This window comes from Amblyomma mixtum, chromosome 8, assembly GCF_055824585.1.
Source record: "Amblyomma mixtum isolate Tamu chromosome 8, ASM5582458v1, whole genome shotgun sequence".
Classification (NCBI taxonomy): Eukaryota; Metazoa; Arthropoda; class Arachnida; order Ixodida; family Ixodidae; genus Amblyomma; species Amblyomma mixtum.
Window position 1 is genome coordinate 105,081,660 of NC_143019.1, and position 14,716 is coordinate 105,096,375.

A 14,716-nucleotide genomic window follows, 5' to 3' on the forward strand; every position below is an offset into this window, starting at 1 on the left:
AATGCTAATCTTGGGTGACAATGCATTTGTAGATATAAGTTTCGTTTTTAGCTTTTTAAGAGAAGCTGGTTTTCTCGATAAACTATAAATTTTAACCTATTGCCTTATTTGTTTTTGAAACACCCCAGCCACTTTCTCACTCCTGAGAAGATGGCTGAGGTCCCTATCCCATCGGTTCGGGGCCTCGGGATCCTTGCTCAGCCAAGGATGGCTGCTGAGGTTACCGAACCCCTTTAAAGCTTTTACCATAAGTCAGTTTTAAAATTTTGTCTTATATTTTTACTAGGTTGCATGAATTAACTTTTTAGGCCCTTTACACCGCCGTTCATTTAGACTCTTGTATAACATCCTACATAAAACAATTTTCGATACCCTGAGCTTGGCGCATGATAGCCTCAGTCGCTTATGCGCCATAAAACCCAACACAACACACAACAACACAAGTTGGATACTTGAAAGTCAACATCAGACACTACATACCCAATTCTTGCCGATGTTTCAATCATCAGAAGTTTGGCCATGGCTCACAGAGTTGCCGTGGCCGTAAAACTAGCGCGAAATGCGCTTCAAAGGACCGCCCTCCTGAGGAATGTAACGCAGCCCTACGCTGCACGAACTGCGAAGGAGACCACGCTGCATACTCAAGGGCGTGCCCATCCCGGAAGAAAGAAAAATAAATCATCACCATTAAGACCAAAGAAAGCGTTTCATTTAAAGAAGCGAGAAGACGTTTTGCGCTTACGAACACATTCTCCTTCACAGCAAAACCAAACTTCGCTGATGTGGTGCGCGGGGGCGTAGCACCACACAGCACTCCGGAACCTGCCGAGGCCACTTCCACCGAGCCTGTGGCAGGTCCATCCACGCCCCAGGCAGGCACAGCGAAGGCTGTTCTGCCAACTCCAAGCCAGGGAGTGCCGGCCCATGGGTCGGCATCTCGCAGGACTTCCCCTCGTCGGGGGAGGCCTGACACCCACACACCCGCGGCTTCCCCGCGGTCGTCCAGCACCTCTTGCGAGGTGATGGACGTAACCCCCAGCCCGCCTGCTTTACAGCTGCGGAACAGCTCTCTTGAGCGGAAAAAAGACAGGGCCGTCATATCGGCCCCAGAAAACAAGTAAACCCTTAATCGTTCCTGCCCCAAACATAAACATGGCTTTTCCAGTTCAGTGGAACTGTAGAGGAATATTGAGGAATTACAAGGATATAAGAGATATTTTAGGGTCAGTGTCGCCCGTAGCCTTATGTCTTCAGGAAACCAATCTAGTCCTTTCACGCAAACACTGGGGTTCTGATGGGGCATGCCTTTTACAGATTTATCGCTCTGTAGTACGTTTCGTTTTAGGTTATGGTCGCATAGTGTATGGGTCAGCAAGGCCGTCATACTTGAAGCGAGTGGACCCTGTGCACAATTTGGGTTTGCGTCTTTCAACTGGTGCTTACGGGACGTTACCCATAAAAAGCCTGTACGTAGAAACCAACGAACCACCACTTGGAGACAGAAGAACAATGCTCACATGCTCATACATTTTAAAGATCCGTTCTCAGCCTAAACATATCTGTTACCACTCGTTACTAAGTGCCCATCTCGAACACTATTTACCTACAAACCTCTCGCAATCAGGCCACTTCTCCGCTTTGAAGAGAAATGCCAAGAACTAGACATAATGGACACATTGCCTAATATTGCCCGCAAGCCTGATCCACTCCCGCCTTGGTACTGCCTACCAACTGTGTGCGACTTCACATTAACACAATTTCGGAAAAAACACACACTGCATGAGCAGATATTACAAAAATATTTAGCACTTAACGAAAAATACGAAGAATAAGAAGCATTTTATACCGATTGATAAAAGTCAGCACACTACGTCGGAAGTGCTGTAGTTCAGAATAATTGGGAAAAAATAGTACGGCTCCCTGAGTGTGCATCCATTTTCACCGGCGAGTGTTACGCAGTCTCGGTGGCTGTAAAAAAAAGTAATAAATTCTAACATTCAGAACAGTATCATTCACATTGATTATCTGAGCATACTAACCTCACTTCACCATAGAAATGCAGTCACACAAATAATCGGTGATATCGTACGCAGCATAACAAGCGCCACAATACAGGGATAAGACAAAATTTGGCGAGAAAGCGGATGAATGTGCTGCGAAAGCTCGGAACAAACAAATAATGAAAGTTAACATTCTCTACAAAGATGGCCTGAAGTTAATGCAGTAAATGCTCAGAGATAAATGGCAGTCTGAATGGAATATTGAAGGTAATAATAAGCTCCACTTAGTAAAACCCTTAATAGAAGAATGAAAGTCGTGCTGCCACCAAGAACGCTGCATAGAAGTTATTTTATGCCGTCTCCGTATTGAACACACACATCTCACACACAACTTCTTACTTACAATGGCAGCCAAACCTGTTTTTGCGAAAAATGTGGAGACGAACTTAACGTAAACTACATATTATTCTCGTGCACAAAACTCGAATCCCTAAGGAAAAAGTATGTCACTACACTGTACAAAGGACATATTCTATTTCATCCAGCACTGATATCAGGTGAAGATGCACTTGTTGGTATGGTTGATGTTTTCAGCTTTTTAAGGGAAGCCGGTATTCTTCAAAAACTGTAATGTTCTGACCCTGTGCTTCTCTGCGTAGAACGATACGCCTCAGCCACTTTCTCAATCCCGAGAAGGAGGCTGAGGTCTTTATCTAAGTTGTTGGGAGCCCTGAGATCCTTACCAAGCCAAGGATGTCCACCGAGGTTTACCAACTTTTAAAAGCTTATGCAAACAGACATTTCTAAAATGTTTGTCTTTCATCAACTACGTAGTAAAGATAACTTTTAGGCCCTTTACGCCATCGTTTTTATACACTTTGTTTTCAAACTCTGCTCACACCAATTTTTCCATACCTTGAGCTTGGCGCATGATAGTCTTAGCCGCTTATGCGCCATTAAACCCAACACAACACAAAGATATCTAGAGTGCCGTTTAATACTTCTGTGCACAAACTTGTTTTAGAACTAGAAGCGCGCTTTAGTCGCTACTTGCCACATATACCTTCCACATGGTCAAGATCACCGGAGCACTCTTTTATCAACTTTTATGCGAGCATTTTCGTTCCAGGAGTTGTACTGATTTATCATATGTCTTTTGCAGTTACTACGTATTTAATATTTTGTTGGTCGGAGATGCAGGAGTGGGGAAGTCCTGCTTGTTGAATACACTGCTGGTGAGTGTTTGCTAACTGCTTTTGAACCTTTGCGCCGAGCCTCTAGTGCACCTGGGTAATTTGTGCCAGCGTATTTGTTCTTTACAACGTTTTATATTAGTGTTTCTGCCTAAGTGAGTCCTGAAAGCATGCCTTGTCGACCTTTTCATATATGTTTTTCTATAATTTTGCCTTTGCATTTTATACTGAGGTCAATTTATTTATCAAAAGAAATGCAATATAGAGGCTGTCTGCAATGTAATTACTGAAGCAAGAGATCCTTACGTACACGACTGGAAAGGAATCTCTTATGGCGACAATAAAATAGGCCAGCACATCAGCGCAGGATGTAGGCTAACATAGATAAAATGTGAAAACCTAAGCAGTGCACGTAAGAACAGAGAACACGTAAAATGAGAATTCTCAAGCTGGTAAAGAAAAGAAATAAGCATAGCTGTCCTTTAGTTGAAGTGCAGCAATTAGTTATAAGCTTAATAAATCAGAATTAACCTCATCTATAATCATGGCTACAAGTAAACCAGAAAACACAGCACTACGGTCAAAACATTGAAAGTACTAAGAATAAAAGAGCACAATTGTGTAGTCAGATGGCACGAATTGAAGATAAACGTTAAAGATGTGAAATGAAGTAAAGCATCTTGGCACAGTTGTTAATGTTACTTCCTTATAGGGGACGGAAAACTGAATTCAAGTGACATGTGCATTTTTGAAATTTGAGTCGGCATTAAAACCATTATATAGAGATGCTTTGCCAAGCACATTGTACATACAGCAGTGTAGTGTTTCCACAACTGTTGTGAATATTACAATTTTTGAAACACTGTTAACTAGGATTTTACGACAGAGAGATACAACTGCTCCTAAATGCTCAAAGCATCGCACGCATATTGCTTCAAGAGGGCAAAAAGGAAGGGGCGAAATGGAAATAGCAGAGCTTCTCCTTGTTGCGCTGTGGAGAAAATATGAATAGGTACGAACTCGCCCAAATTTTGGCTTTAGTGAAGCATCGTACAGGCGCTGCTTCTTTCAAAAGCCCACTATGTGAGAAAACGCCGCTTATTTTCCCATTGAGGTGCTGTTGAAAGCTGTTGTTGTCTGAATAGTATTTCTTAAGCTTACTATGTTTTCCACTGACGAGGTCGTTTAAGGTAGCGTGTTAGCATTCCTTTTCTTTTTCGACCAAGCATGATAAACAGAAAATCTCTGAATCCCATTTCTCGTGTAACTTTTCAGGGAGCGGAAAATGGCTCAGATAAAACAACGGCAGGGAGGCCAACAGAACTGAAGACCAGTGGGCTACAGTGCACAGCTGGAGCAGGCGAAAGCGACGAATGTGGAGAGGAGGAAGAGAAAAGTAGAGGCCTTTGCACGGGAGGCGGTTATCGAAAAGCCGGAGTGAAGTTCGTAAGTTTGTGACGAGCTTCTATTAACGAAAAATAGGTGTGCGAAAACGGCAGCCGCGGGAAAGGCTGGAAAAAAATATGTGGGCGATGCGAATGCTATCTCTGGCAATTACAAAACGGAAATGACGGGGTGAAAGGCAAAGAAGATAACACTCCGCAGCGTTATCTAGCAGTCGATTCACGAGAAAACCTACGCTTAGATACGATCGTCAAAGAAAGAAAAACAACAGAAACAGGGCTGACATGAGATAGTTTTCCTACAAAATTTATATGCCTAGATACGTAATCTTTTTGTGGAAGAGACACATTAATGGCGGGCTGGCAGACTGCATGTGATGCTTGCAGATAGCGTAGGCTTAAATATCTCACGGAGGTGCATGTCGCTATGTTGGCTATAAAGCTGCATTTTTGAAAATGCGGCGCGCACCACGAAGCAATGGACTCCACAGTATTATTGTTGGCAGTGCAGCAATTCACAATGGTGTCGTGCTTCCTCAGGCGGTTATTTAAACACTGACTCGTTTGTCCGATTTCACAGCGGTTAAACTATAACAGTGTTTGTAGCCAACTTCAGAGTTCACAAAGCACCAGGGATGTTTCTTTCTCCAGACTGCTGTTCTATTCCCACCTTATTAAACTTTTTTTCCTAAAAAAAGGGAAGAAAACCTCAATGCATTAACTCACTGGTGGAATAAAAAAGACCATGAAGTATAGCCTCCGCCCGAGGTTAGTTGATTGGATCATCCTACTGTTGCGTTGCTGTCAGCATTGCTAGTAGCTTTCGGCGGAGTCTTGTAGAAGCTTCCTGTGTGCCCGGATGCTTGAAAGGCAACACCGGAGTTTTTTTTAACCTTTTTAGTTAACGACTGGGTTGTATTTTTTTGACTTCTCTCTCGTAATTGCGATTAAATATTTTTGAAATAAGCCGCAAAAAATAATAAAACATCAATGAACACGAAGCCAAACCTTAACTAGGTTTCGGCCAATATACAAGCATGACGCCACAACAGAAAAAAAAATAAAAAAAAACATCATAGATATTCTTAAGAAACAGATTGTGTGCGCGTCGAACAACTAAACTGTAGACGCGAACGGTAACTTCAGTCGTTTTTTTCTGTGAAATCCAAAAGCAAGTCCGATTTTTTTTATTTAACACACGCAGAGCGAACATCTAGTCAAGTGCAACTGCTGAATCACGCTTTCCGACTGAGACAACAAATTCGTTCGCTCCGAAGTTCGACGTCAGCCGGTTCCGAAATTTGTCACACATTACCAGAATACTGAGGAGAACGTGCAGTTAAAGTTCGAGTAAAATGTGTTGCCGGCATAAAAACCCCGGAGTTGCCCTTAAAGGCATCGAACCTGGATTTGTAAGCTGAGTTGGACCGCATACAGGCCGCATCTTGCTTAACTAACATCGAGTGTCATTTTTCCTTGTTCTAACAACCTCTCCTAAGCGCAGGCTTTCTTATGAAACTTTAGTTGTCAGAACACAAGGCGTTTGTCATCTCTGCCGTCTTACGTTGCTTCTTTTTTTCCAAATATACATAAACCGTTCTAAATAGCCCAGCTGTTCGTTTTGTCGAACGTATGTAGCCTGTGTGCATGACATGGACTATATTTCCGTACTTGATATTTAGTTTTGGAAAACAAGTTCTTGAGCAAGGCTATCAACCTTTAAGCGAGCAATGCAGGAAATGCTGCCGAATCAACAATCGGCTTTGTCTGATGAAAAGTAGTGGCTTTAAAAGGATTGCTTGAGTGCGCTCTACACATCTGTAATAGAAATCGAGGGCCGGGAAAGCCAGTCTGTCCGTCAAAGGGACAACAACAATGGCTTTTATTTCTCCTCCAGTTCATACTTTGCCGATATTATTTTCCGATACTAGCCTCCAACTGGATTTCACAAATCTGCCAACTTGGTTTTCCGTTTAAGGATGTCGCCACTTTGTGGCGGTCCTGCACAAACATGTGCTACATCGAGGTTAAAGTATTTCATCGTAATCTTTAATCAAAGTTCACCACTAGAACGCGCAACGCACTTTAAGAAATTCCGTGGCGAATTAATAGACTTGGTACGCGTACAAAAGAACCTCACGAATTGTTATCAATCCGCAAGCGTGAGGGCTAATCGAGCTACATGTAGCCAAGAAAGCTTTTCACAGTCTTTGCGGCCGTCGACGGGCGATTCCACAGCTCTCCACAGCATTCAACAACTTAATAGAAATCGCTTTCAACTGGCGCATTGATGAGGTTGTCGCTTTTCTTTGCTTACACAGAAACTGAAGACGATACAGCTAGACGGCCACACCATCAAACTGCAAATTGTAAGCAACTTTTTATTATTACGGTTCATTACATCAAGCATTCTCCGTTTTATAAGTCCATTAGAGCATCGTCAGCATAAATGGTGTCAAAAAATTACGGAGGGCACTTACGACTACTTATGCACTTTTAATGTGGAAGTATTTTTTCGACAAAAGCATACATGAAAGCCCATGTATGCCCAGGTGTCTTAGAAAGTGGCAATTGATCGTTGGCATCTTCTTGTTCTGCTAAAGTCAAAGAGTCACTTATTGCCCAGCACGCATCCTCTGAAAGTGGCTTCACACGGGAGACGAAGCCCGCCACAGCCTCTGTGTCTCAGGTTTGGGAGGAAGCGGTCAACAGAGCCGCGCGTGGTATTTTTTAGAGTTCCGACATTATTAAATCCGTACTGGTCACCAAGGCAGTAAACACAATAACGTGCTGATATTCTCTTGGCAACCACATGACTGGGCTCTCAAGCAAAGCCTGACGAGTCGGTTCTTCTTGGCTAACAGAGGTGAACCTAGGGCGCGCGTTCCCATGCGACTGTAGGCTAATGCGTAGCTGTGTCGTTAGACAGGAAGTGAAAAAATCTTAAATAAATAAAAATGAAAATAAATAAAATAAAAAATACTTGATCCATAACTACAGCGCAAACGACAGGACAGAGATGAAGAAGGGACACCACACAGCGCTGCCAACTCGCCCAACAAATGCTTTTGGGATTTGCACGCACGCTCGCTCGAGTGAGTCAGGCCTATTGTTGGCCTAAACTTGCAGCGACCATCCACCGCTACGTCAGAGGTTGCCGTGAGTGCCAGCGTCGTAAGTCGCCACCGCTAAAGCCTGCAGGTTTGCTCCATCCAATTGAACCACCTCGCACACCTTTTGACCAAGTCGGCATTCGTCTTCTGGGCCCATTCCCTGTATCATCTTCTGGCAATAAGTGGATCATAGTTGCGACTGATTATTTGATGCGCTATGCGGAAACCAAGGCGGTGCCGCGCAGTACATCATCTGAAATCGCGCATTTCTTCAAACACCACATCGTTTTACGACACGGCGCCCCGTCCTCTGTAATCACTGATAGGGACACTGCGTTTACAGCGCAGCTCCTGCACGAGGTGTTTCAGCTGAGTCACACAACCTACAGCAAGACTACTGCATACCAGCCGCAGTCAAACGGGCTCACGGAGCGCCTCAACAAAACCTTAGCGGACATGCTCGCAATGTACGTCGACGTAAAGCACAGGACCTGGGACGAGATCCTCCCATACGTGACGTTTGCCATACAAGAAAGCCCAGATTCAGGATTGCTATAAGCTGATAAAGAGTTGCTCTCACAAAAAGACGTCAAGAACATTAACATGGACCTTATAACTTGTACCCAGAGGGAAATGTAGCTCCGCTATGGCGGCAAGGCTGTCTGCATTGACTCAACCCACGGCACCAACTCTCACGGGCTACAACTTACGACTGTGCTTGTAATTGCAGCTGACCGGACAGGCATTCCTTCCGCCTATCTTACAAGTACAAGTACAAAACTGGAAATGAGGAGCAGATATTTGAGCAGGAGAAGATAAATGAGGAGCAGATATGAGGAGCAGGCCACGCTTATTTTTCAGGTGAAAGGCTGTAGCCTATCGCAGCTATTGAGCGCGAGCATAAACATGTCTACGACTAGACATTCAGACCGTCCACCACGTCAATACGTGAGTGCCCAACGCGGCGATAACTCCACGAGGTTGAGTAATGACCCTTACTCCTTCAGGGGAGTGCGCGGAGGGGATCGCGGTCGAGGCGACCACCTGCGCACGAGGCGGGGTGGTCCTACCCAAAAGCGAGGGAGCGGTCAAAAGGCCACGCCGACGCCAGCCTCAACGTCGCGCGGCTCCCCGGCCGACGAAGGCCCTCCTCAGGCTAAGTTCCTTTCAACGGTCGGCACCGCACAAAAGAACGACCGTTTGTGGGGAGAAACGTACTTTGTCGATGCTGGGCACGAGTTGAAGCCATCTCCTCAGTGCCATACCTTCACTCCTGGCGCGGATGGACTTACCAACCTGGTGGATGAGGTTTACTCTAGCCTCACCGTCAAAGCGCCCACTTTTGGAAGAGTAGTGCCCAACTCCTGTCTGGGCTACTACAGTGCAGCAGCATGCTACGCTCGCATGCTATACATCCATCATGAGAACAAGAACCATCTGACCTATGACGAAAAGGTCTTTGTGCAGCGCATGATGGAGATGAAGCTACCGCTGCCAGAACCCATATCCGACTTCGTGTCTGGATTTGGGAACGTAAGGCTCCCAGACGGAACCTTACATGAATTTGAGCTTCCGCCCCGAACCTACAAGTTTGTGAAACCCACATACGGTTGGTTCGGCAAATTCACAGCGGACACTCACTATTTGTACAAGTCCATTCCTTGCCTGGCTGTGTACGCCCAGAGAATCTGTGCGGACCTTGAAGCCAGTCAAGGGAAAGGTTCACCCGCATGGGATGTACCAGTGACTCTCCGACCAGAAAAGCACGGAGATGTATCCAGCAACCCCACACGAAACATCTTGGGGTATGACAAAGCAACGGTTTATCGCACTGACGCGATAACGTTCATGCAGTCGCTTGGGATTCGCTCTGACGATTTCCCAACTGAGAACAACTCTATCCCGTTCTCCCCCAAGCTACTGCAAGCCATTGCTGCCCACTTGAGGGGCACCAATGTGTTTAGACTTGTGGAGGCCGCCTACGACACAGTAGGTTCACAGGCCCTTGTCCCGTTCCAGAGATCTGTCTCTGGGATTACAACTACAGAAGCGTCCGACAGGACAATGTTGACAGGCGAATTAGTCGCCCCGTCTGCACAGCTAGTAGATAGCAGGTTGTCTACAGCTTCTTCGGTATACCTGTACCGGCTGTTCAACGAGCCTATCTACCGGCAAGTACTTCCAGAAGTGAAGGCGCCCCGCGCGTCATCCAAACCATTGCCTGCCGCGCCTCATCACGTCTCATCAGATATGGGTTGGTCAGCTCATGTAGATTATGTGGCAAACAAAGCTATGCGGAAGTTAATGTATCTAAAACGGGCCCTGCGGTACTCTACGAGGGAAGCCAAACTTTTGGCTTATGTGATGTGTATTCGCCCGATCTTGGAATATGGGAACGTGGCATGGTTTCCGTTTGCCCAAAAAATCAAATATCGACTCTCGAAGCTGTCCAGCGGAAGGCCGCACGTTTTATCTGCAACAGATACCAGCGCACCGACTCACCCACGCAGATGCTGACCGAGATTGGGCTTCATACAGTAACCAGCCGTGCGCTGCTACAACGTCTGAAATTTTTGTACCTTATCTTGCATAACATGATTAAAGTAAATCCTGATACCTACATTTCTTTCAATACTTGCAGAGAAACCCGTCATAAGCATCAATTCACACTCCAAGAATATTTTTGTGCCAATAATACCTAGTTTTTCGTTTTTCCCGCGAGCTGTGCCTGAGTGGAATTCTTTAGATCAGAGTGTGGTCTCGCAGTCTTCAATTGACAAATTTGTTGACGCTTGTGTAGTTGTAATCCCAGAGACAGATCTGACAGTGAGATCAGCAGCTGAGCGGACAGGCATTCCTTCCGCCTATCTTACAAGTACAAGTACAAAACTGAAAATGAGGAGCAGATAGACCCCAATGACTTTGTCAGTATGCAGATGTGGACCCATGCCCTGGAAGAAAGCCCAGATTCAGGATTGCTATAAGCTGATAAAGAGTTGCTCTCACAAAAAGAGGTCAAGAACATTAACATGGACCTTATAACTTGTACCCAGAGGGAAATATAGCTCCGCTATGGCGGCAAAGCTGTCTCCATTGACTCAACCCACGGCACCAACTCTCACGGGCTACAACTTACGACTGTGCTTGTAATTGCAGCTGACCGGACAGGCATTCCTTCCGCCTATCTTACAAGTACAAGTACAAAACTGGAAATGAGGAGCAGATAGACCCCAATGACTTTGTCAGTATGCAGACGTGGATCCATGCCCTGGAAGAAAGCCCAGATTCAGGATTGCTATAAGCTGATAAAGAGTTGCTCTCACAAAAAGACGTCAAGAACATTAACATGGACCTTATAACTTGTACCCAGAGGGAAATGTAGCTCCGCTATGGCGGCAAGGCTGTCTGCATTGACTCAACCCACGGCACCAACTCTCACGGGCTACAACTTACGACTGTGCTTGTAATTGCAGCTGACCGGACAGGCATTCCTTCCGCCTATCTTACAAGTACAAGTACAAAACTGGAAATGAGGAGCAGATAGACCCCAATGACTTTGTCAGTATGCAGATGTGGATCCATGCCCTGGAAGAAAGCCCAGATTCAGGATTGCTATAAGCTGATAAAGAGTTGCTCTCACAAAAAGACGTCAAGAACATTAACATGGAACTTATAACTTGTACCCAGAAGGAAATGTAGCTCCGCTATGGCGGCAAGGCAGTCTGCATTGACTCAACCCACGGCACCAACTCTCACGGGCTACAACTTACGACTGTGCTTGTAATTGCAGCTGACCGGACAGGCATTCCTTCCGCCTATCTTACAAGTACAAGTACAAAACTGGAAATGAGGAGCAGATATTTGAGCAGGAGCAGATAAATGAGGAGCAGATATGAGGAGCAGGCCACGCTTATTTTTCAGGTGAAAGGCTGTAGCCTATCGCAGCTATTGAGCGCGAGCATAAACATGTCTACGACTAGACATTCAGACCGTCCACGACGTCAATACGTGAGTGCCCAACGCGGCGATAACTCCACGAGGTTGAGTAATGAACCTTACTCCTTCAGGGGAGTGCGCGGAGGGGATCGCGGTCGAGGCGACCGCCTGCGCACGAGGCGGGGTGGTCCTACCCAAAAGCGAGGGAGCGGTCAAAAGACCACGCCGACGCCAGCCTCAACGTCGCGCGGCTCCCCGGCCGACGAAGGCCCTCCCCAGGCTAAGTTCCCTTCAACGGTCGGCACCGCACAGAAGAACGACCGTTTGTGGGGAGAAGCGTACTTTGTCGATGCTGGGCATGAGTTGAAGCCATCTCCTCAGAGCCATACCTTCACTCCTGGCGCGGATGGACTTACCAACCTGGTGGATGAGGTTTACTCTAGCCTCACCGCCAAAGCGCCCACTTTTGGAAGAGTAGTGCCCAACTCCTGTCTGGGCTACTACAGTGCAGCAGCATGCTACGCTCGCATGCTATACATCCATCATGAGAACAAGAACCATCTGACCTATGACGAAAAGGTCTTTGTGCAGCGCATGATGGAGATGATGCCAGCGCTGCCAGAACCCATATCTAACTTCGTGTCTGGATTTGGGAACGTAAGTCTCCCAGACGGAACCTTACTTGAATTTGAGCTTCCGCCCCGAACCTACAAGTTTGTGAAACCCACATACGGTTGGTTCGGCAAATTCACAGCGGACACTCACTATTTGTACAAGTCCATTCCTTGCCTGGCTGTGTACGCCTAGAGTATCTGTGCGGACCTTGAAGCCAGTCAAGGGAAAGGTTCACCCGCATGGGATGTACCAGTGACTCTCCGACCAGAAAAGCACGGAGATGTATCCAGCAACCCCACACGAAACATCTTGGGGTATGACAAAGCAACGGTTTATCGCACTGACGCGATAACGTTCATGCAGTCGCTTGGGATTCGCTCTGACGATTTCCCAACTGAGAACAACTCTATCCCGTTCTCCCCCAAGCTACTGCAAGCCATTGCTGCCCACTTGAGGGGCACCAATGTGTTTAGACTTGTGGAGGCCGCCTACGACACAGTAGGTTCACAGGCCCTTGTCCCGTTCCAGAGATCTGTCTCTGGGATTACAACTACAGAAGCGTCCGACAGGACAATGTTGACAGGCGAATTAGTCGCCCCATCTGCACAGCTAGTAGATAGCAGGTTGTCTACAGCTTCTTCGGTATACCTGTACCGGCTGTTCAACGAGCCTATCTACCGGCAAGTACTTCCAGAAGTCAAGGCGCCCCGCGCGTCATCCAAACCATTGCCTGCCGCGCCTCATCACGTCTCATCAGATATGGGTTGGTCAGCTCATGTAGATTATGTGGCAAACAAAGCTATGCGGAAGTTAATGTATCTAAAACGGGCCCTGCGGTACTCTACGAGGGAAGCCAAACTTTTTCCTTATGTGATGTGTATTCGGCCGATCTTGGAATATGCGAACGTGGCATGGTTTCCGTTTGCCCAAAATCAAATATCGACTCGAAGCTCTCCAGCGGAAGGCCGCACGTTTTATCTGCAACAGATACCAGCGCACCGACTCACCCACGCAGATGCTGACCGAGATCGGGCTTCATACACTAACCAGCTGTGCGCTGCTACAATGTCTGAAATTTTTGTACCTTATCTTGCATAACATGATTAAAGTAAATCCTGATACCTACATTTCTTTCAATACTTGCAGAGAAACCCGTCATAAGCATCAATTCACACTCCAAGAATATTTTTGTGCCAATAATACCTACAGTTTTTCGTTTTTCTCGCGAGCTGCGCGTGAGTGGAATTCTTTAGATCAGAGTGTGGTCTCGCAGTCTTCAATTGACAAATTTGTTGAACTTGCTAGCATTTCTGTACTGTCATCAACGCGGATGTGATGTCATCACTTATGTGTCTTCCTTTTGCTTTTTATGTATAAATGTAAATCTGTGATAACGTCACTGCATGAATGACGGTATTCTAAGTGTTTTTTTTTATGTGCTTGCCTCTTTTTTGTTGCAGTGTCTTCGCATACTCTTGTGTACAAACGCGTGTATGGTTCTATGAGCAAATGTATACGGGCACTTAATCCACTCCTGTAAAAATCCCTAAAAGGATTGACAGTATCTCCAAATAAATAAAAAAAAAAAGATAGACCCCAATGACTTTGTCAGTATGCAGATGTGGATCGATGCCCTGGAAGAAAGCCCAGATTCAGGATTGCTATAAGCTGATAAAGAGTTGCTCTCACAAAAAGACGTCAAGAACATCAACATGGACCTTATAACTTGTACCCAGAGGGAAATGTAGCTCCGCTATGGCGGCAAAGCAGTCTGCATTGACTCAACCCACGGCACCAACTCTCACGGGCTACAACTTACGACTGTGCTTGTAATTGCAGCTGACCGGACAGGCATTCCTTCCGCCTATTTTACAAGTACAAGTACAAAACTGGAAATGAGGAGCAGATATTTGAGCAGGAGCAGATAAATGAGGAGCAGATATGAGGAGCAGGCCACGCTTATTTTTCAGGTGAAAGGCTGCAGCCTATCGCAGCTATTGAGCGCGAGCATAAACATGTCTACGACTAGACATTCAGACCGTCCACGACGTCAATACGTGAGTGCCCAACGCGGCGATAACTCCACGAGGTTGAGTAATGAACCTTACTCCTTCAGGGGAGTGCGCGGAGGGGATCGCGGTCGAGGCGACCGCCTGCGCACGAGGCGGGGTGGTCCTACCCAAAAGCGAGGGAGCGGTCAAAAGACCACGCCGACGCCAGCCTCAACGTCGCGCGGCTCCCCGGCCGACGAAGGCCCTCCTCAGGCTAAGTTCCTTTCAACGGTCGGCACCGCACAAAAGAACGACCGTTTGTGGGGAGAAGCGTACTTTGTCGATGCTGGGCACGAGTTGAAGCCATCTCCTCAGCGCCATACCTTCACTCCTGGCGCGGATGGACTTAGCAACCTGGTGGATGAGGTTTACTCTAGCCTCACCGCCAAAGCGCCCACTTTTGGA

General features: G+C 46.4%; 1 protein-coding gene across 2 annotated transcripts in view; it reads left to right on the plus strand.

Annotated features, from left to right (window-relative positions):
• The window catches only part of LOC149333773 (uncharacterized), a 49,656-nt gene that overhangs the window by 11,336 nt on the left and 23,604 nt on the right, over positions 1-14,716 (plus strand). Inside the window, exons 2-4 of one of the 2 annotated variants that reach the window (XM_089558770.1) lie at positions 3,163-3,235; positions 4,469-4,639; positions 6,918-6,965. In XM_089558770.1, the coding sequence (XP_089414896.1) occupies positions 3,163-3,235; positions 4,469-4,639; positions 6,918-6,965 (292 nt within the window). Of the gene's footprint in view, positions 1-47; positions 3,236-4,468; positions 4,640-6,917; positions 6,966-14,716 lie in introns of those variants that run through there. The other variant, XM_089558769.1, reaches the window with a different exon arrangement.